Source organism: Phaenicophaeus curvirostris, chromosome 10 (genome assembly GCF_032191515.1).
Source record: "Phaenicophaeus curvirostris isolate KB17595 chromosome 10, BPBGC_Pcur_1.0, whole genome shotgun sequence".
NCBI lineage: Eukaryota > Metazoa > Chordata > Aves > Cuculiformes > Cuculidae > Phaenicophaeus > Phaenicophaeus curvirostris.
The window spans coordinates 3,994,536-4,020,767 of NC_091401.1; the positions used below are offsets into that span (position 1 = coordinate 3,994,536).

At 62.8% G+C, this 26,232-nt stretch overlaps 3 protein-coding genes across 3 annotated transcripts; 1 reads left to right on the forward strand and 2 right to left on the reverse strand.

Moving 5' to 3' along the window:
• On the reverse strand, positions 1-4,415 carry CHRND (cholinergic receptor nicotinic delta subunit). The gene is made up of 12 exons (XM_069864497.1): positions 4,265-4,415; positions 3,471-3,616; positions 2,745-2,789; positions 2,534-2,643; positions 2,270-2,425; positions 1,934-2,049; positions 1,494-1,694; positions 1,133-1,244; positions 897-1,011; positions 587-785; positions 375-493; positions 1-287 (listed from the first exon to the last, which is right to left on the reverse strand). The coding sequence occupies exons 1-12, from the start codon at positions 4,314-4,316 to the stop codon at positions 105-107; spliced, it is 1,554 nt and encodes a 517-aa protein (XP_069720598.1). The 5' UTR covers positions 4,317-4,415; the 3' UTR covers positions 1-104.
• Positions 4,416-5,027: 612 nt separating this feature from the next.
• PRSS56 (serine protease 56) lies at positions 5,028-12,456 on the reverse strand. The gene is made up of 17 exons (XM_069864604.1): positions 12,329-12,456; positions 11,416-11,577; positions 10,646-10,843; positions 10,045-10,092; positions 9,535-9,724; positions 9,328-9,436; positions 9,082-9,241; positions 8,779-8,921; positions 8,484-8,643; positions 8,190-8,378; positions 7,920-8,081; positions 7,735-7,798; positions 7,322-7,484; positions 6,262-6,406; positions 6,045-6,137; positions 5,659-5,765; positions 5,028-5,529 (listed from the first exon to the last, which is right to left on the reverse strand). The coding sequence occupies exons 1-17, from the start codon at positions 12,441-12,443 to the stop codon at positions 5,356-5,358; spliced, it is 2,382 nt and encodes a 793-aa protein (XP_069720705.1). The 5' UTR covers positions 12,444-12,456; the 3' UTR covers positions 5,028-5,355.
• Positions 12,457-16,262: 3,806 nt separating this feature from the next.
• On the forward strand, positions 16,263-25,437 carry SLC12A9 (solute carrier family 12 member 9). The gene is made up of 13 exons (XM_069864577.1): positions 16,263-16,471; positions 18,719-18,853; positions 19,026-19,163; positions 19,387-19,686; positions 19,910-20,017; positions 20,130-20,241; positions 20,352-20,509; positions 20,772-20,854; positions 21,034-21,158; positions 22,482-22,674; positions 22,858-23,032; positions 23,834-23,980; positions 24,444-25,437. Exons 1-13 carry the CDS (start codon positions 16,279-16,281, stop codon positions 25,289-25,291), a joined length of 2,715 nt encoding a protein of 904 aa, XP_069720678.1. The 5' UTR covers positions 16,263-16,278; the 3' UTR covers positions 25,292-25,437.
• Positions 25,438-26,232: the final 795 nt, after the last annotated feature.

The following is a 26,232-nucleotide window of genomic DNA, read 5'->3' on the forward strand; positions in this document are numbered from 1 at the left end:
TCAAGAACTTCATGGTGAGAAGCACCCAGCTTTATTTTCCCGAGCCATGGTGAGGAGCAGGGAGCTGGCACATGCACACAACCGGTCCAGCCCATTCCCCGACCCTAGATGAAGCGTTTGTTCTCTTCCTGGTAGTCGTAGGGGTCTCCAGCGAAGGGCAGTGGTGGTGGGTGGTTGTAGATGCCCATGAGGAAGATCCACAGGGTGGCCACCACCAGTGTGGGGGTGACGACAAAGAGGCAGAGGCGGTCCAGTGTTCGGGCTACGTGGTTCCAGTTGTCCTTCCCCTGGGGAGGAAGCCAGAAACCAAACAGTGGGAGGCACAGCGAGCACAGGTTGCTCAATCTGCTCCTCCCTGTCCCCACAGACCCCACCTCATTGTAACTGTTTTTCTCCCGCATGTGCTTGACGATGAAGTTGGCGCCATCGACGATGGGTTTTATGTGCTCGTAGAGCTGTTCCTCGCCTGCATCTGTGCCCGGCGGTGCCAAACCTGGAGGCGAGAAGAATGGTGAGACGAGTTCATCCCCAGAGCCCCCTGCTCCACCATCCTTCCCCGTGTCCCTGTGAAGGGCTCATGGCTCACGGGCGGTGACTCGGCTGGCCAGCCCGTGCCTCTCGGACTGCTTCTCGAACATGAGCTCGCTGCGGGACTTGATGCTGAAGTACTCCTCTGCCTTGGCGATGTAGCCAGCCGAGCTGCAGCGTCGGATGCTCGGGGCGCTCACCGGGCTCTCGGCTGGCAGCGACATACCCAGCAGGCGTGGCAAGCTCTCCAGGAAAACCTGGAGCACAGGAAGAGTTATCAAGTCCCTTGGCCACCTCCCGGGTGCCCTCCGTGGGTCGCAGTGCTGCCCCTGTACCCATCGGGTCACCCAGCCCGGCATCCTGCTCACCTCCTTGACCCAGTCAGACATGATGTGAGTGCTGGGGGTACGGAAATGGAAGTTGAGGACCACAACGCAGATCACCACCACGGCTGTCACCAGCAGCATGATGAATAGCAGGTACCTGTGGGGGCCACAAACCCGGGACTGGCATTGCTACAGGGGCTGGGCACAGGCAGAACTCCCCTCTGGCACCCAGGGACCCTACAGTGACCCTTCTGTGCCGGGTGGTGTCCAGGACTTACTTGCCGATGAGCGGGATGGCATGGGAGGTGGCAGGCAGGCGCTGGGAGATGAGCAGGAGGAAGACAGACTGGGCAAGGAGCACCGAGATCACCAGAGTCATCTTCTCACCACCTGGAGAGGAGGTGAGCTTGGGGCACTCCTGCCCTAGCTCTCCCTCCCAGTGTCCCATTGTACAGGTGCCCCATGTAGAGTTTTCTATTCTGGGGCTATCTCGGGTTCACACATCAGGCGTCCCGTGCTGAAGTGTTGCCCTGCCAGAGTGTCCCAGTACCAGGATGTCCCCATATCCCAGGACCTGGTGCAGGAGTGGGCAGTGGAGGTGTCCCCACGGCTGGCGCAGGTGCCACGGGGCTCACTTACTGTCAGCAGGCAGGTAGAAGACGAGGATGGCCATGAAGGCAATGAGGATGCAGGGTGTGACGATGTTGATGACATAGAATAGCGGCTTGCGCTTGATGATGAGGTAGAAGGTGATGTCCTGGTGCTCGCTGCTGTCAAGGGGCTTGTCAAGATAGACGTTCTTGCGGGCTGGGCGGTGGATGATCTCCCATTCCCCATTCTCTGTCGGGGCACATGGGACAGTGCATGGCGTGGAGGATCCCCACTATGCCCATCCTCACCAGCCCCACCAGCACCTGGTCTCCCCATCCTGGGTCTGGGTGGCTCCAAGCCTGGTGGGACGGGTTCTGGGGTACCAGAGCCCCAGGAGTGTCTCCATGATGCCCCAATGCCAGGATGCCTCTGAGCCCCATAGAGGTTGTTCTGCTGCCACAGAACATGGCAGAGAGCGCAAGCGTTACCTGTGAAGCCTTCAGGGTCGATGATGATCCACTCCACTGGGTAATCCTTGCCCAAGTCTGGGTCGCTGTCCTTCTTCAAGTGCATGTTGATCTCCAGGGCGCTGTACGCCAGCGAGCTGGCCCGCGGTCAGGTAGGACAGGTGATAAGGGGCTGAGCCTGCTGCTTTGTACCCACCCACCCACCCTCACCTCCAGCATGATGCACTTGGGCCACCAAGTCACCTGCAAAACCCCACTTTGCTGCGCCCCAGCAGCAAGGGAAGGCACTGGCAGCAGTGGATGCTGTCGGGGGCCAGGATGCCTGTCCCTGCCCTGCCCCAGTCAGCCCCCCGGCACCTGAACTTGAGGGTGCAGTTCTGCCAGTCGAAGGGGAAGAAGTCAACGTTGACAGGACAGGCACTGCGGAAGATAGCGGGTGGTAGCCAGGAGACAAAGCCCGTGTTTTGGACAAGGACGTTGCAGTAGTAGGCAACCTCGAAGAGCCCATCGTTGCTGCACCAAGAGAGAGAGCTGTGGTGATGGAGGGGACGACAAGGGGCAGACGAGTGACCCTGGGCACAGCTCAAGGGGTTTGGGAGTTAAAACGGAGGCACGGCTCACTTGTTCTCCAGGACTATCTCAGGGAGCCACACCATGTCTGACGGCAGGCGGAGCACTTCAATGTCCCCAAACTCGGACTTGTTCCACTGCAGGCGGTAATCGGTCCAGGCCTGGAGTGAGGGAACCCCAGGTCACCCCCACGCCACACTTGGCCACCCCATTGCCTGTGCCTCGGAGCACAACGGACACCACGGTGCCTGTTCCTACTCACATGCTCAAGCCATACGTTGGTGGTGAGCGTCTCGTCCACCTCTTTCTACAACAAGAGTGTGGGACAGAGAGATGTTAGGGCCGTGCCCCCCAGCCAGCACTCCTAGCCCAGGACTCCAACCCTCTCCAGCCAGGGTTCATAGAATCATGGAATCACTAGGCTGGAAAGGATCCACTGGATCATTGAGTCCAACCATTCCCATCAATCACTAATCCATGTCCCTCAGCACCTCGTCACCTGTCCCTTAAACCCCTCCAGGGAAGGGGACTCAACCCCCTCCCTGGGCAGCCTCTGCCAGTGCCCAATGACCCTTTCCATGAAATATTTTTTCCTAATGTTCAGCCTAAACTTCCCCTGGTGGAGCTTGAGGCCATTCCCTCTCGTCCTGTCCCCTGTCACTTGGGAGAAGAGCCCAGCTCCCTCCTCTCCACAACCTCCTTTCTGGGAGTTGTAGAGAGCAATGAGGTCTCCCCTCAGCCTCCTCTTCTCCAGGATAAACCCCCCCATCTCCCTCAGCCGTTCCTCATAAGGCCTGTTCTCCAGCCCCCTCACCAGCTTTGTTGCTCTTCTCTGGATTCGCTCCAGAGCCTCAACATCCTTCTTGTGGTGAGGGGCCCAGAACTGAACACAGGATTCGAGGAGCGGTCTCCAGCTCCCCCTTCCCAGCCAGCCCTGGAGGTGAAGCACAGCTGGTGCCATCCCACAGTGAGCACTGCCCGGACTTACCAAGGAGATGAGGTTGGAGAGGGTGAGGGCCAGGTAGACATCCACAATGTCATCATTGGAGATGACAGGGCGCACATCCTTGTCGTAGTCGCTCTCCTCAAAGAGGTAGTGGATGAGCCTCTCCTCCTGGTTCATGCAGAGCCCGCCTGGGAGTTGTGGGGTCAGGGGAGGCAGCAGGGGATTACAGGGGCCAGTGCCACCCCGCAGGGACACTCAGGGAGGGCAGGTTGGTGTAAGGATGGAGTGGAGAGGAGCAGGCCAGGACACTGCGTGTCTGTGCCGCACGGAGGCGTGCACAGAAGACGTGCAGACGTGGGGGCACATGAGCACACGTGGGCATGGGACAAGGGCATGGACACAGAGGGACACACAGATACAGACCCAGCACACGCAGGGACAGACAGACATGAGACAATTGGGTACAGACAGGGTGGCACCGTGCAGAGAGGTGGGTGCACTCACACAGGCGCACAGGGACACGGAGCCAGTGCGTACAGAGGGACACGGTCATAGATGCAGTGTCCCTGTGCGCTCAGACACAGCGACGCTGTGCATGGACAGACAGACACACAGCCCGGGCAAGGACGTGGCTCGGGGTGGTACAGCCAGGACAGAAGCTCAAGGGATGCTCAGTGATGGGACTTTGCCAGGAAACATCCGAATTACAGCCCTGGGGACGCTTGTGTCCAGCATGCCCCCTGTCACCGTTGCTCCCCACTGACCCCACCGAGGAGGTCCAGAACCCCCCCAGCAAAGGGGCAGCCCCATGCCCGAGACCCCAGGACCCCGCTCACCCGAAAGCACCAGCGCCCCGAGCAGGGCCAGCCGCCCTGGCAGGTCCCCCATGCGGTGCCCGCGGTGCCCTCGTGCCGTGCCAGGCCCTGGCCGTCTCCCTGCCCGGCCTGGCCGAGCGGATGTCCGGCTGCTGGCTGGAGAGGGAGATGGATGGTGCCAGGTGCCGGAGGGGAAGGATGCCTGCACCGCATACCCACTCCCACCCCCTCTTCCGGCACCTCCTGCGCCTGGAGAAGGGGAGACGGGCAGGCACAGCTGATCTCACTGGCCCCACAGGTATCAGCCCATCACCCTGCGTCTGGGCACCCCAGCACGGGCATCGTGGGGCACTGGGAGGAGCGGTCCCTGCCCCACTGCTCAACAGCCCCAGCGATGTTGCTCAAGGGCAGGCGGCTCCACACAAGCGGGAGGGGTTGGTACTCACCGATGCCCGAGCACAGGGGTGGCACCGCACCAGCACTTGCCACTGCCCCAGGGCGCGTTTGGCTCCTGCACCAGCAGGAGGGTTCGTGTAGGTGCCCAGTGGGGTGGCACCAGGCGTGGGCACTGGCAGAAGAGGTGTCTGACCGCAGGGGCATGGGGGTGGGAGAGCCTGTGCCAGGCTGGGCACAGCTCCGATGCCAGGGGAAGGAACCAGCATGCAGGCAGAGCTTTAGGATGGGAAGCAATGGGATATATCCCATTGGAATTCTCCCCTAGGCACCTGCCTCGCTGGCACAGCACCCGCTTCACATTCACCGGCTACAGGAAAATAGAGCCCTTCTTTATTGAAAAATAAACCTTTCTCTGTACAAATAAATAACAACCCAGGTGCCTCTGGGGAAAATGGGATGGGAGTGGGCTTGACAAGGTGGGGCCCCCAGGAGAGAAGAGGGCCATGATCCTCAGCTGAGATGCTCCAGGTGCTCCCTGGTGCCCTGTTGCCTTGGGAAGGTCAGGCAGTGCTGATGAGAAGAGGGAAACTGAGGCACGATTGGGGACAAAAAGGTGGAAGAGCCTGAGCTGGGGAGAGAGCTCTGCCCCAGTGAGACCCCTGCCCCAGTGCCCTGTCCCCATTCTGGCATAGTGCCCCAAGGCGTTGTGGGCACCGTTAGGTTTTCAGTGCCTCGAGTGCCAGAGCAACGAGGCCGGGCATGCTGCGGGCCAGCGAGTCGCTCTCCAGCCCCACGAGGCCAGTGAAGGCTGTGGGGCGGCCGCCCACCGTGGCCCGCACCTGTGCCCGGTACAGCCCCTTGGAGTTTTTGGAGCTCAAGTCCACCAGGATCTGCAGGGAAAAGACAACCCCGTGAATCCCAGGTGAGCCAAGGGCACAACGGGACGGTGACGGGTTAGGGAGGTGCCGCCGCCTGGCTGCCAGGGTAGGGGGCTCGGAGTAGCTGGATGGGGCGCTTACCTCCTGGAAGGTCATGGCCAAGTGGGACTCAGGCACCCGCAGCACCCAGGCGTACAGCTCCTGCACCACTCCCACCCGCACCGCCGACTCGTTGAGGCTGGGGCAGGCTGCAGCCCCCGGAATGGGTAGGAGAGAGGTGGGGGGAGACATCAGGGATGAATTGTGGGGACCCCATGCTGCTGCTTCCCATGCCAGGGAGGAGCATCCATGCTTTGGGGACCCTGGGACAGCAGGGGCAGAGGGTCCCTGCGGAGAGGGAAGTGGCTAGGGCTGTCCAACTGGCGTGGGATAACCAGCCCTGGGACCGGGGTGTGAAGCCAAGGCTGGGCTTGCTGCCATCCCCATGCTGGCACACGGCATCCCACAGCGGCTGGGAGCTGCGGGACTCTTACCTCTGCCTGTGTCTCCCTCCTCCTCCTCCATCCCCGGCAGCTCTGTGGGCACCAGCTCACGTTTCTCCCTCAGTGCAGATTCTGCCACTGAGAAAAGTATGAAAACCCTGGTGAGGACGTGGCCGGTGGGCACTGCCCAGGCATGGAGCCTGCCAGCAGATAGACACTCTGCTGCCCCATCAGCTCCAGTCGCCCGGCTCCCAGGACTCACAGCTTGGTGAAGGGGTCCCTGCCAATCCTCCAGGTGCCCGTTGTGGTTCCAGGGCTTCAAGAGAGACGCCGAGGTCCAGCTCTGCCCGCAGCTGGGTGAGGAAAGCTCGTCCTTGTCCCACCAGTTCTTCCACCACCTCCTTGCCCTGCGAAAGGGAAGGGGGACGCAGTGGGCAGTGGGGCATCCACAGGGTACCCATGGGCATGGCACTGTGGCAGAGCACAGGGCATGGCTGGGCTAGTGTCGGATGGGGCTTTGAGGGCACATAGAATCATAGAATCACCAGATTGGAAGAGACCCATCGGATCATCGAGTCCAACCATTCCCATCAATCACTAAACCATGTCCCTCAGCACCTCATCCACCCGTCCCTTAAACCCCTCCAGGGAAGGTGACTCAACCCCCTCCCTGGGCAGCCTCTGCCAGGGACCAATGACCCTTCCTGTGAAATATTTTTTCTAATGTTCAGCCTGAACCTCCCCTGGTGGAGCTTGAGGCCATTCCCTCTCGTCCTGTCCCCTGTCCCTTGGGAGAAGAGCCCAGCTCCCTCCTCTCCACAACCTCCTTTCAGGTAGTTACACAAAGCAATGAGGTCTCCCCTCAGCCTCCTCTTCTCCAGGATAAACACCCCCAGCTCTCTCAGCCGTTCCTCATAAGGCCTGTTCTCCAGCCCCTTCCCCAGCTTTGTTGCTCTTCTCTGGACTCGCTCCAGAGCCTCAACATCCTTCTTGTGGTGAGGGGCCCAGAACTGAACACAGGATTTGAGGAGCAAAAGACACATGATGTCTTTACGGCTGTGTCGGGTCAGATCTTAGTCTGTGGGGTTGGACCCATGGCTGGCACTGCACTGGTTGAACTGCGAGCACTGGTTTCATCCAGGGAAGGCGAGATAACCCCTCTGTGGTGGCAGAGCAGGAGATGCCACCTTCATGGCTACGCAGGGGATGATGGGCCCAAAGGGTGTCGGAAGAGGAAACAGCGGGACTACTTGGCTTTGGTCCCTGCTGGCACTGTCACCAGAGGCAAAGGGGCTCTCCCCAGCCCACCCCTCCCCAAATACCTTCAAGAAGAGCCACGTTTCCCCAGGGAGCTGCCCTCTGTCTAGGGTTGGTGCCGGGGGGCTGCCCTCCGTCATGGTCCTCAGTGCCTCCACCCAGTCCTGCAGCTGTGGCCCCACGGTCCTGAAGAGCCCTGCGAAAGGCGGTGGCTGTCTGGCCCCCTCCCTGCAAGCACAGTGGGGCGAGCTCAGCAAGGCTCCCAGGGGCACCCGTCCCCCTGCCCTGTGCACCCCTGGGACCTGGAGAGACCTGGGCACCCCAGGGGCCACATCCACCTCCCTCCAGGTGAGCGCTGGCTGCGGAAGAGCAGGACCCCAAGGCTTCAGGCTGCTCCCAAAAAGCCGTGTCACTGCTAACAGGCATCTCGTCTCCAAATCCTTTATCCTCCCGTGCCCTTTGGCCCGTCATGCCTTACCTGTTGGGGTGTCTCCGGGGTCCCTTTGCTGTGGGGCTGGGCTGGTCCTCTGCCACAGCAGGGCCTGTGGGGATAAGAAGGGGACAGGAGCGACGAGGCGTAGGGGAGCCCCATGGGGGTGCCTGGTCAAGCTGCTGGTGCCCCAGCCACCGACAAGGCACAGGGTAGCCCAGCTAGGAGCATACCTGGGGCATCCCTGCGGGCACGAGGTGGGAAGAGATGCCCATAGATCTTGCCTAGGAGCTGGGGCAGGGCACGGGTGAGGAAAGAGAAGTCGAACTGGTTTCGGATGAAGTCCCCAGCCCGGCGCAGGAGACTCAACAAGGTCTGGGCATAAGCGTGCAGCTCTGCAGGTGCAGCAGGAGAGCCTTGGCTCCTGGCACCATGCTGGACCCACAACACCAGAAACAGGGTCCCTCCATGTGCTCTCACCCCAGCACGACCCCCTGGCTCACCGCATCGTCTTGTCCTGGCACGGCAGGTCTCCTCGGCCAGGCGAGCGCAGGCAGCCTGGCCCTGGGGCGCCCGGCAGGAGCCGGTGTAGAAGGCGCAGAGGCGGGTGCGCTCAGGTGGCTGCTGCTCGGGGGACAGCTGCGCCAACGCCAGCAGGTCAAAGCAGCTGGGTTCCCGACTGCCGGGGGCAGCTGTGAGGGCACCGGGTCTGCCATGAGGTGCTGAGCTTTCCCCTGCAGCATCCCGGCACCCACAGCTACCTCCACCCCGACCCCAGCATGGACATGGGCACTCACGGTCCATCTGGAGGTTGAGCCAGTCTGCGAAGGCAGCAACACGGGTGTAGACACCTGGTTTGCCCCTCTCACCACACCCGTCGCCCCATGAGGTGATGCCGTAGAGGATGAAGCGGTGCGAGGAGGGATCCTGGCATGCCAGCGGCCCCCCGGAGTCGCCCTGGAGGGGGATGCCTATGCTTCGGTTGGAGGTGAGACCCTGACCGCGCTAACGGGCTGCGGCGCATGCCCAGCGCTGCTTGCCATGAGAGGTTTTTGAGTTTTGGGTCTGGCAGACCCTCAACCCAGGCGTTACCTGGCAGGAGTCAATGCCCCCAGACAAGTAGCCGGCACAGAACATGGTGCTGGTGAGCAGGTCCCTGCCCAGGGCGCCCCGGCACGTCTCCTGACTGAGCAGGGGCACCCGTGCCTCCATCACCACGTCAGCTGCTGGCCCCTCTGCTGGGCAAGGCACCTGTTACAGGGTTCCCTGTGTCCAGGCACCCCCCTCCCTCTCTTTTGCACCCTCTGTCTTAGCCTGGTGCATCAGCACTGGGCACCAGAGAGGGCACCAATGCAGATTCTCCATGGACTCCATGGATCTTGGGGTGACACCTACCTTCGTAGAGTGACCCCCAGCCTGCAATGTAGCAGGTGGTGCCAGGGCTGGGCTCCGTAGGGCCACTGGGCAGGCATACGGGGCTGACGGTGGGTGACGGGGCCAGTGGCACCGCCAGCTCCAGCAGCGCCAAGTCCCCGTGAAATGTCTTGGAATTAAACTGGAAGGAGACCGGGGGTGCGTGTGGCATCAGTGGGAATCCCAGAGCATGTGGCAGGAGGCTGGGGCGCGCCCACTTCCACCAACCTTGGGATGAGGCAGGATGCGCCGGACGGGCACTGTCCGCTCGCCTGCGTCCAGCTTGCCCAGCTCGTGGTCACCCACCACCACCGTCCAAGCCAACTCGTTCTTGTTCCTGGTGGGGGGCAACAAGTTAGGGGCGGAGAGGAATGCCACCCCACACTCCCATCCGCAGGGGCAGCATCGCTACATTGGCGTGTCCCCCCACCATACCCAGTGAAGCAGTGAGCTGCGGTGAGGACCCAGGAGCGTCCCACCAGCACCCCTCCACACATCATCTCCCCGTGGAGCCGCACCGACACCAGCCATGGCCAGGCTCCCCGTGGGGCCATGCTGCCGCCCGTGATCCGTCCTTGGGGGGCTGTGGCGTTGGCCTGGGGGCCCCCACGGTGCCCACAGCTCCCTGGGGGACAAAGCTGGGGTCAGAGGGGGGGTCCCGCAGACCTGCTGCCAAGACGCCCCCTCTCCCGGGTGGGCACGGGATGGCCGTGACGGGTAGAGGGGGCGGAGGGTGGCCCCCAGGGGGGTCAGGCAGCACCGGGCATGCTGTCAAGCCTCATCGTGCTCACGGAGGCGAGCGGGCGGCGGGCTGGGGGCACCCCGCGGCCCAGCAGCTGCCGACGCTAACCTCTGCCCCCCGGCCCAGCAGGCAGCTGGAGGGCTGGGGGCATCCGCCAGTGTGTGGGGGGATGGCTTGGGCACCACAGGGCTGCCTCAGCTCACCTGGCATCGACGCCTCCACATCTGCATCAGGGTCCACAGCTGCCACCCCTGTGGGGACAGGCTGTCATGGCATGTGGGGACATTTCCCCCCCCGCCCCGTAGAATTCACCATGATGACCTTGATGTCCCCAGTTCCCTCCCAGCTCTTCTCGGTGTTCCCAGGTCCCTATCACCCTGAACAAACACCCCTGTCCCACCACAGCCGCGCTTGTCACCCCCGTGACTCAATGTCCCCAATCTCTCTGTCACCCTCCTTGCTCCATTCTCCTACACTCCCCTCTCCCACCTCAGATTCTCCATCACCCCTCAATGTCCGGTTCCCTTAGTCTGCTCCATTGGTCTCAACATTTCCATCCCCCAAATTTCCACATCTTGCCCCGGATTCTTCCACCCCCTCCACTCTCCCCATCCCACCAGAGGTCACCTTACCATATCCCCACCTCCTGTTTCCCCATCCCACCCCATCCCACCCTGTCACTGTCGCCCTCAGTGCCCCGCATCCCCTGCAGGCAATCCCAGGCGCCCCTTGGTGATGCCCCAAGTGTTATTGTAGGTCTCCCCTCTTTGGGAGGAGCCGGGGCCAATGCGAGTGCCCACTCACGGCACTCCTGCAGGCGGTGGCGGCAGAGCCGGGCGCTGAGCAGGGTGCAGGTGTGCTCGGAGCCCTCAGGTGGGCACAGGCGCTGGTAGGGGGCACAAGCCTGGCTCAGCGCCCAGTTGCGCTGGGGCAGCTCGGGCAGCGCCTGGGCATCCAGCAGGTCCTGGCAGCTGGGGGGCACGGTGCGGGGCACGGCTGGTGCTGCAAGGACAGCAGGGCAGTAGGCATCCTCATACCTCCTGCCCACCTCTGCCTCAGCCCCCGCTTCCCCGAAGGGAAGGGGGGAAGGTGGGGCTGTGGTGTTGGCATGTTTTGGCAGGGCCTTGTAGGTGCTGGCATATGTTTTGGGGGATCTCTGGGAAGAAGACAAGGGACTGGCTGATGTTTTGGATAGGACTCCAGGTGATGGCCGGATCTAGAGAGGGTGGGGAACTGCTTGGATAGGGTCTCTGGGTGATGTTTCGGTAGGGTGGTCAGGGATACGTTTGGGAGTCTGGGCACTGCTTCAGTAAAGCCTATTGGGGGTACAGTTTAGATAGGGGTTTGGGGTGTCATTTTGGTAGGTTTTCTAGGGGATAGGGATCCAAAGCATTATTTGTGTAGGGTCTACAGGCACAGGTCCCTTTAGGGACTCCTGGGCATAGGGTGCTCTTTGGATAAGGACCCCAGGTTCGGGCAGGAACCTCGGGCAGTGGTTGAGTGGGGACCCTGGGCTCTGTTTGGGTAGGATCTTCTGGGGATGGGACCATGGGGACTCAGGGGCCATGACTTACGTGGGCAGCGGCGGGTGAAGTTAGCACAGGGATGGAAGAGGCAGGGAGCACAGAGACCACAGGCGCCCCGCTGCTGCTGCTGCTCCGCCAGCGCCCGCTCCAGCGCCAGCAGCGCGCTCCTCAGCGCTGCCTCCAGCACCAGCGTCCCCCGGCTTGACAGCGCTGCCAGACACACGCAGGGTGCTCATCCCCATCGCAGCCCCCCACTGCAGGCTGCCCCCAGCCCACCCAGCACCCGTGCCCCTATAGCTCCACGACAGCAGTCATGCTGGGCACAGCCTGTCACTTGTTGGCATTGCCTAAGGTGACAGGCACAGCTGTGGGGATGGCACGTGGGCTCATAGCGTGGGGAGGACGCTTGCCTGGGCCAGTGCGTGCTCGCTGCACATGGAGACCCTGTGAGCACAGGTGTGTGCGAACATGGGCACGCAGCAGGGTGTGAGCCCAGCCCGTGCCCACGGACACTGGCGTGCGCGCACCTCAGTGCCCACACCGTGAGCTTGTGCCTGCACGTCCCTGCGTGTGCCCACGTGCGTGCCCTCCTGTGTGTGCCCTGTATGTCAATCCCCACGGCTGCTGGTACTCCTGCGCACCTCTACCCACCCACAGCTCTGCTCCTGCTGGCCGTGCCCTAGCAGAGGGTCCCCAGGGGCTGGCACAGGTACCTGGGCAGGAGGGCAAGTTGCAGCCGCAGGACACGAACCCACCGCACTCTGCAACCCTGGTGTCCCCGAGTGCCACAGGCAGCATTTGCCACCCAGTCCAGGCAGTGCGGGCACGGGGCTCGTTGCCAGGGACCGGGGCGTCCTCATCACACTTCCCTTCCCGAGAGCGAGCCCGGGAGTCCTGGCTCCCGCAGCCACCCCGTCCACAGCCAAACCCGCCCGTAAAGATGCCCCCGTGCCCCACTGACCTTGCAGGACGCTGGCCGGCATGGGGTACAGCCCTCGGCCCAGCGGGGCCCCCCCTGCCAGCTGCAGCAGCAGCACGGGGGGGACCAGGCAGACCCCGAGCAGGACGCCCCGCATCCTCTTCCCTCCTCGCTCCGAAGAGGGGCAGAAGCTGGGGTGCGGGGGGGAGCCCCTGGAATACCCGAGGCGGCCGAGGAGGGACGAATATATACGGTGCCCCCCGGGCGGTGGGAGGAGAGAGAGAGGGGCCGGGGGGAGCGCAAACAGGCGACTTCATTAATGTCGCGCCAAGATGCCAGCTCGGGGCGGGGGGCGCGGAGCGGGGGGGGTGGTGCGGGGCGGGGGGGGGGGGGGATGCGCACCCGGGGCTTCAATGCCGCCTTTGTTCGACGGGGCCTCCGGGCGGGCAGCATCAGACGGGGCGCTGCGCTCCGGCGCTGCCCGCGGCCCTTGATCGTTTTCACGCCGAACCCTCCCTCCTGCGGGGCCCGGGCGGGGGGCGGCCCCGGGGGGGCGGCTGGGAACGCACCGGCGGCTGCGGGGCGCGGGGGGCCCCGGCCGGGCCTGGGAGACCCGCCAGCGGCTTCAAAGGCGGGCGGAGAGGTGGGGGGGACACGCACTCGCACGGGGCGGGGGATCCCTCTCTCTGCGCCAGCCTCGGCTGAATCACAGAATCACAGAATAACCAGGTTGGAAGAGACCCACCGGATCATCCAGTCCAACCATTCCCATCAATCACTAACCCATCTCCCTCAGCACCTCATCCACCCGTCCCTTAAACCCCTCCAGGGAAGGTGACTCAACCTCCTCCCTGGGCAGCCTCCGCCAGGGACCAATGACCCTTTCTGTGAAGAATTTGTTCCTAATGTCCAGCCTGAACCTCCCCTGGTGGAGCTTGAGGCCATTCCCTCTCGTCCTGTCCCCTGTCACTTGGGAGAAGAGCCCAGCTCCCTCCTCTCCACAACCTCCTTTCAGGTAGTTGGAGAGAGCAATGAGGTCTCCCCTCAGCCTCCTCTTCTCCAGGCTAAACACCCCCAGCTCTCTCAGCCGTTCCTCATAAGGCCTGTTCTCCAGCCCCTTCCCCAGCTTCGTTGCTCTTCTCTGGACTCGCTCCAGAGCCTCAACATCCTTCTTGTGGTGAGGGGCCCAGAACTGAACACAGGATTCGAGGAGCGGTCTCACCAGTGCCGAGTACAGAAGGAGAATAACCTCCCTGGCCCTGCTGATCGCCGTTTCTGATCCAAGCCAAGATGCCATTGGCCTTCTTGGCCACCTGGGCACACCTGCATGGGACACCCTGCAGGGGGGACACTGCCCCCGGGACACCCCCTGGCCCTGTCCCGGGATGGGGATGCAGTAGGGGAAGACCTATCCCGGGGGGGGCTCTGGGGGTGCAGGAGGGTCTGGGGCAGCGTGCCCGGGGGTGGGGGGCGCCGCACACACCCGCCCAGCTAGAGGGGTCCCCCCGGTGCCTACAGTTTGGTTTGGCGTTGTCCCTACGTTGTCCCATCCAGGGGGTGCCTGTGCCCCCGTTTCTATCCCTGTTAGGGGGCAGCATGTGTCCGCGCCCAGACCTCTGTACCTGCAGGGGTGCAGGGGATGCCCACATCCCCATGCCCATCTGCAGCATCCCTGTGCCCCCACCTCTGTCCCTGGAGAGGGTCCCCATGTCCTTCTATCCATTGCGGGACAGAAGGGGTCTGTGCCCTCTTCTCTTTCCTCCTCACAGAGTTCTCACACCATTAGGGGCAGGAGGTGCCTGTGTCCCCCACCCCCATTGATAGGGACGGTTGGACTCGATGACCCAGTGGATCATTTCCAACCTGGTGATTCTGCGATTTGGGTGCCTGGTGGTGCCTGTGTCCCGTTCTCTGTCCCTGTCAGGCAGCAGGGAGCGTCCACACCCCCGTGTCCATCCAGGGAGCGCCCGTGCCCCCATCTCTTTCCCTGTTCGGGGGGCAGGTCGTGCCTGTGTCCCCACCAGTGTCCCCGTTATGGGGCAGCAGGTGTCCGCGTCCTCGTTAGGGACAGGAGGGGCCCCCCTCGGGGGACAGAGGGTGTCTGTGTCCTCTCCTCCTCAGGAGGTGCCCGTGTCCCTGTCCCCACTCGGGAGCCGCCCCCGTTAGGGCCACGGGAGCCTCCGTGCCCGCAGCCCGGGCCGGGCCCCCCCCCCACCCCGTCCCCAACGGTGCCAGCGGGCGCGGACAATGCCGCCTCAGAGGCACATCAAAGGCCGCGGCTGGCACGGCGACAGCCCCGCCGCAGATGAAAGGCCCGGCCCCGCCTCGGGGACACGGCGGGGGGGCCCTCACCGCGCCTCAGCCCCGGGGACCGGCCCCGGGGGCTCCGCTGCCCGGCTGGGGGCTCGCTCGCCCCCGGCCCCACCGTGTGTGTGTGTGTGTCCCCAACCCCGGGCCCCGGTGCCAACCCCATTAACCTAATTGGCGGCGGCAGTGGGACCCCGGGGCCCGAGCAGATCCCAGCCCCGGCGGGGGGAGGGAGGCAGGGACGGCGCCCCCGGGGCCGCCATTGTCCGGGAGTTGGCGCGGGCAGCGGGCACCGTGGGCCGGAGGGTCGGAGCCGGCGTGCGGCCTTTGAGATCATCAAGCCAAGCAGAACCTGTCCACTACTAAATCATATTCCTAAACACTTCGCCTACCCCTCCAGAGAGAAGTGACTCAACCGCCGCCCCGGGGCAGCTGTTCCAGTGCCCGAGAACCCTTTCGGTGAAGAATTCTTTATCCGATGTCTAATCTGAACCTCCCCTGCCGCGACATGAGGCCATTCCCTCTCATCCTGTCACTTGGGAGAAGAGGCCAGCACCTGCCTCGCCACAACCGCCTTTCAGGTAGTTGAAGACAGGGATAAGGTTGGAAGAGACCCACCGGATCATCGAGTCCAACCGTTCCCATCAATCACTAAACCATGTCCCTCAGCGCGTCATCCACCCGTCCCTTAAACCCCTCCAGGGAAGGTGACTCAACCCCCTCCCTGGGCAGCCTCTGCCAGGGACCAATGACCCTTTCCATGAAATACTTTTTCCTGATGTCCAGCCTGAACCTCCCCTGGTGGAGCTTGAGGCCATTCCCTCTCATCCTGTCCCCTGTCACTTGGGAGAAGAGCCCAGCTCCCTCCTCTCCTCAACCTCCTTTCAGGTAGTTGTAGAGAGCAATGAGGTCTCCCCTCAGCCTCCTCTTCTCCAGGATAAACACCCCCAGCTCTCTCAGCTGTTCCTCATAAGGCCTGTTCTCCAGCCCCTTCCCCAGCTTCGTTGCTCTTCTCTGGACTCGCTCCGGGACCTCAATGTCCTTCTTGTACTGAGGGGCTCAAAACTGGTCACAGGATTCAAGGTGCAGCCTCAATGATGCCGAGTACTGGGGCACCATCACCTCCCTGGCCCTGCTGATCACGCTGTCTCTGATCCAAGCCAAGATGCCATTGGCTTTCTTGGCCACCTGGGCCACTGCTGGCTCACATTCAGCCGCTGTCACCCAGCACCCCCAGGTCCTTCTCTGCCAGGCAGCTCTCCAGCCACTCTCCCCGAACCCTGTAGGATCGGGAGCACGTGGTAATGTCGGGGTTCAGGGGGGGAACCACAATGGGGGCCCCTGGGGGGACGGGAGGAGGGTTGGGATGCACGAGGGGGTGTGGGCGGGGCCATGGGGCGGGGCGGGGCCAATCAGGGCGGGCGGCCCGGGGGCGGGGCCAATCCGCGGCGGGTGGGCGGGGTCAGATGAGAGCAAGGGCGTGTGGGCGGGGCCTATGGGAATAAGGCGGTGGGCGTGGTCATAGGGGTGGGCGTGGTCAAATGGAAGGGCGGGGGGCTATGATAATACAGGGTTGTGGGCGGGGCCGGCGGGCGGGTGGGCGTGGCCAGAGGGGCGGGGGGCGGGGCCTCGGGGCGGGGGCCGCTCTCGTTGCGGGGCCCGCGGCGGCCGGGCCGGGCCGGGCCATGGCGACCTCGGAGCGGAGCGCGCTGCTCACCTACCGCCTGTGCGGCGGCTCGGGCGAGGAGGAGCGGGGCCGGGAGCGCGGCAGGGCCGCCGCCGCCGCTACCGCCGCCCCCCGCAAGCTGCCCACCTTCCTGGGCGTCGTGGTGCCCACGCTGCTCTCCATGTTCAGCGTCGTCCTCTTCCTGCGCCTCGGTGAGTGCCCCCCTCGCCCCCGCCTCTGGCCGCCACCCGGAGCCCGCAGACTCACCAGCCCTGGCCGGTGCCCCCAGCGCAGGCCCCCTGTCCTGCCGCCCCACCCCCCCAGCGCAGAGCCCCGGGTTCCTCCCGTTGCCCTGCCAGAGCCTCCCAGACCGGCGTCCCAGTGCTCCCCGTTGGGCTTCCCCCGTCTGGGTGTCTCCAGTGTCCTCCCCGTGTCCTGCCGGTGCCCTCTCCTCAGTCTCCTTCTCTGGAGTCCCAGTGCTCCTCACCAGTGCCCCTCATCTGCGGTACCAGTGTCCTCCCAGTGCCCGCTCCAGAGCCCCCAGTCTGGAGTTCCAGTGCCTTCGCGGTGCCCTCTCCGTTCTCCCCCAGGCTGAGGCCCCGGGATGGCGTGTCCTCGCTTGACCCCTCCAGTTTGGCCCCTGGGACCCCAGGGCTCTTGCTGTAACCGCTGGACTGGAACCCAGTTAGGGACCTCGGTGCCCCTAGTAAATGATCACAGCCTGAAGCCTCGGTGTCCCTGGGGCAGGACTTCTGTGCGTTCCCAGTGCTTTCCCGAAACGCGATTCCAGTGGCCTTGTGTCCTCCATCCCCCAGCGCTAGGACATCACTGCTCCCCAGGCATCCCCCGGTGCCGGGCTCCGGCACCCTTGTTCTCTCCAAACCCCACGTGTTGTTCCAAGAGCAGGACCCTGCTGTCCCCCAACAGGAACCCAGCTGTCCCCCACCTCTCTGTGCTGGATTAAAGATACAGACTGGCTCTGGGTTTGCTCTCGGTTTGGGTTGTGAATCTGTGACTGGGCAGCCTGGGAGAGCTCGGGGGGCAGACTGGGCACGGCCCGAGGGAGGCAGGAGCCCTCTGGGAGGCCGTGGGGTGGGGAGATGCCCCAGCCCAGCCCGGGGCAGGCAGAGGCCTGGGAGGACGGTGTCTGCCCTAGTCCAGGAACAGGAAAAGCTTTTCCTCTTTAACTTTCCTCCCACGGAAAGCCTGAGGCGGGAGCTGGCTGTGTGCCTGGAGGGCCCTGGGGGGCTTGGAGCCCCTTCCGCTACCCGAGGGACCCCGCCGAGCTGTGGGCACAGCTCTCCCCCTGCTCACCCCCTTCCCACTCCCCTTCTTGGGGTTCTCGCATAGGCTCGGATCTCCAACCCCTACCCCACGGTGGGCACCGGGGTCCCCCCCTTGCCTGCCCTGCCCCCCCCACACCCCCAGGGGTGCTGTACCCGGGGAGCTGGAAGGGAAGAGCAGGGCGGAGGGGGAGGGCAGCTGCTGGGAAGAGGAACTGTCCCAGCAGGGAGGGGACTGTGCCTCCCCCGGCTTCTCCCTTGCCTCAAACACTCTCCAGATGTTCCCCCCCCCGTGTGAGCAGCCCCGCTGCTCTTAGGGCACGCTTTTATTTTCCCCCACCCCCTGCTTCCCCCGCTTGCTGCCTTCGAGCACCCTGCGGCCATCGCAGGGGGTGCCCGCAAACCCAGCCTGTCTGCCCGAGGGCTCCTCGCGGTTCCTGTGCCCCAGCCGTGCCCTGGCACCCCCCTCGCTGCCCGCAGGCGTGGCCGCGGCCTGGCTTGTGGCCGAGATAGGGCACCTCCCTGCAGCCGCAGGCAGCCCCTTCCTGCCCACGGTGCCACCCGTCACCCCAGGCAGAGCCACAGGGGCCTCTGGGTGCCCTGTCCTGGGGGAAAAAACACACACCATGGAGCCCTACGGGACTGACAGGAATGCTCTGGAGCTGGTTTTGCCTTCCGCTTTGCAGAGAGCGAACGGGAAACCCTGTGGGGAGCCCATCATATCGTGGTGTCTGATCTGGGGTGCCAGGCACCCACTGAGGGTGGCAGCAGGGCACAGGGGTCCCAGCACACCTTTGCCACGCCCCAGGGATGAGTGGGCAGCAGGACCTGTTAGTTTGCTTTTTGGGCTGTGCCCCTCCAAGTTGCCCGTGCCCAGGGTGCGCCTGGGCCTGTTCCTGACACGGCAGGAGGACAGAGATGCCCTGAGGTGGGGGGCACCAGCTGGGCTGGGCCTGGGTGCTGCCGCAAGTGGGAAGTGACAATACTGTGGGGTAGGGGATGTTCCTAGCCTGATAGGAAAGTGGATGGCTTAGTTGTGGAGACAGGGGACAGGGTAGGGGCACAGGAGCAGCATGTGGAGTGAGGTCTGGGCGATGGCGGTACCCAGGGAACCTGTCTAGAGGCTGGTCTGTGTCCATCTAATGTCCATCTAATGCCTCTCCCCATCCTCGGCAGGGTTTGTGGTTGGCCATGCTGGGCTGTACGAAGCCTTGGCCATGTTTGCAGTGGCGTACTTCATCATTGGCATGACGGTGCTGTCTGTGTGTGCCATTGCCACCAATGGAGCTCTGGATGCTGGAGGAGCCTACTGTATCCTTTGCTGAGGGTGCTGCCAAGGTAGGGCACACGATCCAAAATTGAGTGACCACCCAGCAGCCTCAGGGTGGCACACTAGGGCTGGGACCCCCTTGGCCTTGGAAGGAGGGGCGGGGGCATCTGATGGTGGGCTGGGCTGCTGTGGTCTTCCCTTGACTTGAGCAAGATATGATCAGCCGTGCCCTGGGCCCGGAGTTCGGAGGTAGCATCGGAATCATGTTTTTCCTGGCCAATGTGTGTGGCAGTGCCCTCTATGTGCTGGGGCTGGTGGAGGCAGTGGTGGACAGCTTTGGGATCCCAACTGGTGAGTACACCTGTATGTGATGACAGGGGTCAGTGGGTGTCCCATACCTGAACAGCCCTCGTGCCCTGGCCACCATGCCAGGCACCATGCCCAGCATAGTCAGCACTGCTCACACAGCCCTCTGGCTGGTGAGTGGGTGCCCATCATGCTTGGCACAACACCAGTGACTTTCAACTCTCAGTGATGCTTTGAGCCCCACTGATCCTGGCTTGTCTCTGTCCAGGGCAAAAAGTGGGCACAGGCGTCCATGTCCTGCCCCAGAGCTACTGGTACGAGCTGCTCTACGGCACTGTGCTGCTTGCCCTCTGCCTCATCGTGTGCCTCGTGGGTGCCTCCATCTATGCCAAAGCCACCTTCCTCATCTTCCTCATCGTTGCGGGTGTCCTGGGGACCATCCTCGTAAGCTTCTTTGCCACGCAGCCCATCAGGGTGCCCATCCACCTTCCCAGCCTGAACGGCTCCAAGATCGAGAATGGCTCTTTCACTGGCTTCTCCCTCGCCACCCTGCGAAGCAACCTAGGGGGTGAGAAGAGACTCTCCCTATGCTGCCTGCCATACTCACCATGGCTCTGGCACCTCCGCATCGGCAGGGGCTCACTGGAGGGTGGGGGGAGCGTGTGGACACAAAGCAAAAGCTGTAGGGTGATATCTCCCATGGTTTGGGTATGGGGACATTGAGGAGAGGGTATATGGTGGGACTGCTACCCCAGACAGCCTGTCACAGCCTGTGCTTGTGTGTCTTGCAGGTGGGTACGGGGTGGACTACACCACTGGGCAGAAAATGAGCTTCAGCTCTGTCTTTGCGGTGATGTTCAATGGCTGCACTGGCATCATGGCAGGCTCCAACATGTCAGGTACAGTCAGGGAGTGCTGAGCTGGGTGGCAGTGGGAGCAGGAGCCAAGGCTGGAGAAACGCAGGGGAATGCTGTGTCTGCAGGCGTTAATGCTGCCTGCTCTTGCCTGCAGGGGACCTGAAACGCCCAAGCTACTCCATCCCACGGGGCACCATCTCTGCTGTGCTCTTCACCTACCTCGTCTACAACCTGCTGGCTTTCCTCATGTGTGCCACCTGCAACAGGTACGGCCACCCACCCTCTCGCCAGGGCCATGGGTGCCACAATGTGCCCAGGGCCAGGAGATGCTGGCCCGAGCCAAGGTGGGTGCCAGCGTGTGTGTATTCCTCTCCAGGATCCTCCTGCAAAAAGACTATGGCTTCCTGCGTGACATCAGTATCTTCCCACCCCTGGTCACTGTGGGCATCTATGCTGCCACCCTCTCTGCAGCCATGAGCAACCTCATTGGGGCATCTCGCATCCTCTATGCCCTGGCTCGAGATGATCTTTTTGGTGAGTGCCTGGAGCATGCTGGCACCTGCCAGAGCCCACCCGGCAAGACTTCCCTGCCAGGGACTTGTCCTGGCAGCAGGAAGCCCTCTTGCTGATGTGGGTGATATCTTATGGTTTGGCTTGTGCCCCCTTGGGTCACCGGTACGTGTTGGCATGTGACCCCATGCCAGCACCCGTGGTAAGGACAGGATTCCTGGCTGGAAGCTGAGCCTGTTGGTGCCCACTCGGGTGCCCCAGCCCAACTCCCTCACTCTGCCTGCAGGCCGGGCGCTGGCGCTGGCCAAGAAGACATCTGCGAGTGGGAACCCCGTGATGGCAGTGATCCTCTCCTGGCTGGTGGTGCAGGTAAGTTTGCTGATGATAGTCCTTTACTGGCCCTGCTGGGTGAAGGTAGGTTGGCACCTGGGCTGGTGCTCGCGTGACACTGGCCATACCCTTTTCTAGGCATGCCCCAAGCTCAGCAAGGGTGGCTTGGGCACATGCCAGGGATGCATTCACCCTCTGCCCTTCTGTGCTCTCTGCAGCTGGTGCTTTTCTCTGGGAAGCTCAACACCATTGCAGGGGTTGTGACCACCTTCTTCCTTCTGGTTTACGCCACTGTCAACCTCGCCTGCCTGGCACTGGAGTGGGCATCGGCCCCCAACTTCAGGTACCTGCTGACATGGGAGGGCGGCTGTGCCGAGATGCTGTGGGCACACACTCTGTCCTTCCAGCCATCTGTGTACAATTCCCCTGTCATCCCTGTGCCCTCTACCCCTCTGCAAGGCAGATGGGCTGAGCACTGCTCTCCTGGGCCTTAGGAGTGGCAGAGACAGGCTCATTCCTTGGGAGGGAGAAGGAGATAGGTCCCAGTGTGGCACTGGCTTGGCACAGTCCCTATGCCCTGGCACGATTTTGCTGAATGGGTAAAGATAAATCGAGCACCACCAGGTACGACCCGCCCCCTCCCCTTAGGCTTTCCAGAGGTAATTTATAGCCTGTGTCGGCTCGGCATCCCCCGGGAAGCTTGCCAAGCAGTGATGGAGCCCACTTTCCATTAGTGCTAATTAAACTAACAGAGAAGGGGAAGGGAGGAAGGGCAGGAGGATCCTTTGTGGGGGGAGGAGGAAAGGTCTTCCAGAGTGGAGGAGTGTGCATAGCAGGCAGCTCTAGGCTGGGGTAGGGGACAGGAGGTACGCTGACACAGGCTGGGCCTGGCAGGGCCACCCACATCTGGTGAGGGCGCGGCAGGGTGGCAGTGGGAAGCCTCATCTCCCTCCTGGGTGACGGCTGTTGCTCTTGGTGCAGGGTGCTGTGTCTCTAAAGCAGAGACGGTCCCCCGGGTTGGGCAGAGGCAGTGCCTGAGCAGGGCTGAGTGGCACTGCCTGGAGGTCCCCCAGGGCACCCCATTTCCAAGGGGGAGCTGGTGTCTGTGCCAGGCTGGGGATTAACCTCCCAGCCACTCTCTCAGCTGGGCATGGATGGGTGTAGGAGCAGTGCGTGGGGGCGAGGCTGCTGGGGTGGGTGTTGGCAGGTCACTTGCCCACCCCACGTCTGATGCTTCCGCCCCATACAGAGGTTTCCATCAAGCACAGCAGAAAAGGATTTTAATTACCTTTCAGGAAAAACAACAATTAGAGAAAATAACAGCTTCTCGCCTCCCCGCCTCTGCACCAGGCTGAGTGGGCGCTGTGGCTGCCGGTGCTGCTCGACACTGCCTGGCCCATGGGATGTGCTGAGGCAGCCCCAGCCCCGTTATCTTCACTACCCCCGTTTGCCAGGGGCTGGCAGGAAGGGGCTGCCCTGGGAGGTACCATCTCGCCTCTGTGCCCTGTCCTGCAGGCATCTGGGGTGCCCAATGTGCCCTGGGCTGGCACAGTGGCATTCACTGGGGGTGGCTGTTTGGCACCTTGGCACAGGCTCCCTTGCCATGCCGCTGTGCAGCTGGCACAGGGGCCACATGGTAGCAACTATCCCCTTCTCTCTGCTCCAGGCCCACTTTCCGGTACTTCACCTGGCACACGTGCCTCTTGGGCATCGCAGGCTGCTGTGTCATGATGTTCCTCATCAGCCCTGTGTCAGCCTCCGCGAGCCTGGGCTTCCTCCTCCTCCTCCTCCTCGCCCTCCACTACCTCTCACCCAGCAGCACCTGGGGCTACATCAGCCAGGCCCTCATCTTCCACCAGGTGAGCTCTGTCCTCCTCCACAGTCCCCTGGTGGGGTGGAGAGCTGGTATGTCCGAGCTGGTGTGTCAGAACTGGTCTCCCCATGGCAGCTCCCTTCTGGGCAGTGTGTGCTGGGGCTGGCATCCCACAGAGTGGTTCACTAAAGGAAGGAGAGTTTCTCACCTGCTGCCCTCCTCCCTCCAGGTGAGGAAGTACTTGCTGATGCTTGATGTGCGGAAGGACCATGTCAAGTTCTGGCGTCCGCAGATGCTGCTGATGGTGCAGAATCCACGGGGCAGTGCCCGTCTCATCGACTTTGTCAACGACCTCAAGAAGAGTGGCCTTTACATCCTGGGCCATGTTGAGCTGCAGGACTTGGGTGAGGGTCTGCCCCGTCCCTGGCACTGGTGGCCTCTGCCACTCGCTGTAGTGCTGGGGGCCTCCCAAAGTCCTTGGTGTGACACTGTTGCCCAGCTCACAGCTGGACAGGGTGGCATTTTGGACACGGGTGGCATCTTGGGCTTGACTTGGTATGTGGGACGTAGGTGGCTTGTGCTCTCCCATGCCTCATGTGCACGCATATAATGCAAGCTTGTACATGCATGTGCTCGAGTGTTCATCCCTCCCTGTGCACGTGGGGCTGCTGTAGGTGTTGATGCGTACGTGGCACATGCCACCCAGGATGCTCTGGGCCCCTGGGCAGCGTGGTCCCGTTGCATGGGTCAGCGTCTGGTCACAACCGGCGGGTGTTTTGCACGCGTTCAGCACAGCCTTGCACACGTGTGTGCCGGTGTCCATCCTCACCTCCTGCCTGCTGCTCTGCGTCCACGTGCTTCAGGCATGGTTGCAGCCTGGTGCGTGTGGGTTTGCTTGTGTGCTTCCAGGCACATGCTGTGGCCAACCCTATCCCTGCCTCCAGCGGATGCAGGGGCTCTGCTCCCCCCTCTACTGTTGCCATGGCAACTAATGGCCTGAAATTGGGGAGGGGGGATGGGGCTGCCGGCTATTTTTTATATATTTATGTATAATTTCATATCTGGCTGGAAGTGCCTGCTTCCACCTTCCCTGTCTCATGAGTGCTGGGGGTTGGTTTTGCAGGGGGGGATGCTGTGGGCATAGCAGCGTGAGCTCCTGGTGTGGGGTACCCATCCCTCTGATGCTGTTCTCACCTCCCACACAGACATGCTGCCCTCAGACCCACTGCAGCCCCAGCAGGACTCGTGGCTGAGCTTGGTAGACAAGCTGAACGTCAAGGCCTTTGTCAGCCTCACCCTTGCACCCTCGGTGCGGCACGGCGTCCGGCAGCTTCTCTTCACCTCTGGCCTTGGTGAGTGGCACGTGGGTTGAACAGCATCCCTTAAACACCTCCAGGGAAGGAGGACAAGGTGCTGAGGAGCATGGTTTAGTATTTGATAGGAATGGTTGGACTCAATGATCTGATGGGTCTTTTCCAACCTGGTGATTATATGAAGGTTCATCCCGCTGCCCCTGTGGGGTGAGAAGTGCCAAGGGTCTTGGAATCAGCTGGATAGATGATACCAAGGGGGTTGGAAACATCCGGTGTGAGTGCTGCCAAAACCAAGCTGGAGATTGGAGAGGTGTTGGTTGGGCAATGCCAAAGCTCTATTGGGTCTTGGAGGCATCTAAGTGCATGATGCTGAGGGGTCTTTGATCACCAGAGTGAGCAATGCCAAAGCCAAGCTGTGGCTCGCTGGCACCTGCAGTGCCAAGAAGGCTGGTGGCTGGGTCTCCAACTCTGCTTAGCTGGGCTGGTGTGGTCTCTCTGGCAGGTGGGATGCGCCCCAACACTCTGGTGCTGGGCTTTTACGACGATGCAGCACCGCAGGATGGTCTGGCCCAGCACCCTGCCTTCACCAGCACCCGTGAGGACGTCCCCCTGGCCTTCCCCCCGCTGCGGGCACCTGATGACCCTAAGCTGTTGTCGGCTCGGGAGTACGTGGGCATCGTGGCTGATGCCCTGAAGATGCTTCGTAACGTCTTGCTGGCCCGGCAGCTGGAGAGCCTGGACAAGGCCTGGGAGCTGCGTCGGGCTGCCAGCTCCCCACCCGCCATCCATGTCTGGCCTGTCAACCTGCTGCGGCCCGACAGTGCACGCTACGCCGACACCTGCAGCCTCTTCCTGCTGCAGATGGCCTGTGTCCTCAACATGGCCCGAGCCTGGCGCCGGGCCCGCCTGCGCCTCTTCCTTTGCGTGGAGGCAGGTGCCATGCCCCATGCCCAGGAGGAGAAGCTGCGCCAGCTCCTCAAGGACTTACGCATCCAGGCCCAGATCCAGCTGGTGCCCTGGGATGCCGTCACCTGCCTGCACTGGCAAACCCGCCGGGGACCCCCAGGGGGACCAGTGCCCACCAGGGCGATGGAGGAAGAGAAGGAGGAAGGGGCCGTGAACTTCCCAGCCAACGCCACCCAAGTGTCAGATGAGTACGTCTGCGCTGCCAACAAACTGGTCCTGGAGCAGAGCCCCACGCCAGCCGTGCGCTTTCTTTACCTGCCGCGGCCACCGGCCGACACCAGCCTCTACCCGCTCTACCTGCACCAGCTGGAGCTGCTCACCCGCGGGCTGGGCCCCACCGTGCTGGTGCACGGGGTGAGTGCTGTCACCAGCACCCAGCTTTAGGTCACCTCCCACGTCCCCTCCAGCTCCCTGTGCCCTCCTTTGCCCAGTGCCTTTAGCAGCCTGAGCCTGGTGCTGGCCCCAGCCGGGCCATCCCTCATCCCAGCAGGCAGGGAGGGGTCGGGGGCAGGTGCTGGGCACAGGGGGTGGATTGGGGTTTTTTTGCGGGGGTGGCGTCTCCTAAAGAGGGTTAAAGCCGCCCTGTCAGGACCCGGGCACAGCCCTGTCACCAGCAAGGCTGGGCCGTGCATTCATGGTGCCTTTTCTTTGGGGTAGTACTGGGGACAGCACAGTCCCAGGGGGAGCTGAGCTCTGGGAGCCCCAGTTGGCTACTGGGAGCCCCTTGATGACGCCCTGCACTCCCCCTTCTTCCTCATGCTCCCCCTGTTCCACAGCCCCCAGCCTTTCCTCCGCTGGCTCCTCCGGGCACCCAGCCAGCGGCAGGGATTGATTAAAGGCAGCCTCGACCTTGGTGCCCCAGCTCCCCGCCATCCTCCCTCCCTTTCATTAGGAAAAATGAAATGGGAAGCGGTGGAGGAGGGGAGCCTAGATGCCTGGGTTCCCAGCGTGAGGCTGAGGGTGCAGGGAGCAGTCGGGTGCTGGCTGTAATGGCTATGGAGTGTTGCACCCCACACCTTCAGCAGCCCCAGTGCTGCTAGGTGGGGGACACCCCGATGCGTAAATCTGTTGGGCTCCCTGGTGAGGTCTGAGCCCCTGCTAGGGAGGCAGAAATTATGTGGGGTGGGGTCCTTGCTGGATACCTACGTCTCCTGGCCCTGCTTTGGGGCACAAATAGGCGGTCACCTCCCCGCACCCATCATGACCTCATGGGAGCTGGCATTGCCCCCTCTCCTCCCCTCCACACCCCCCTTATTGATTAGAGGAGGGCAGGAAATTGCCTGGGTACTGGATAATAAATCCTTCGGGTGCCTGGCAGGTGGGCA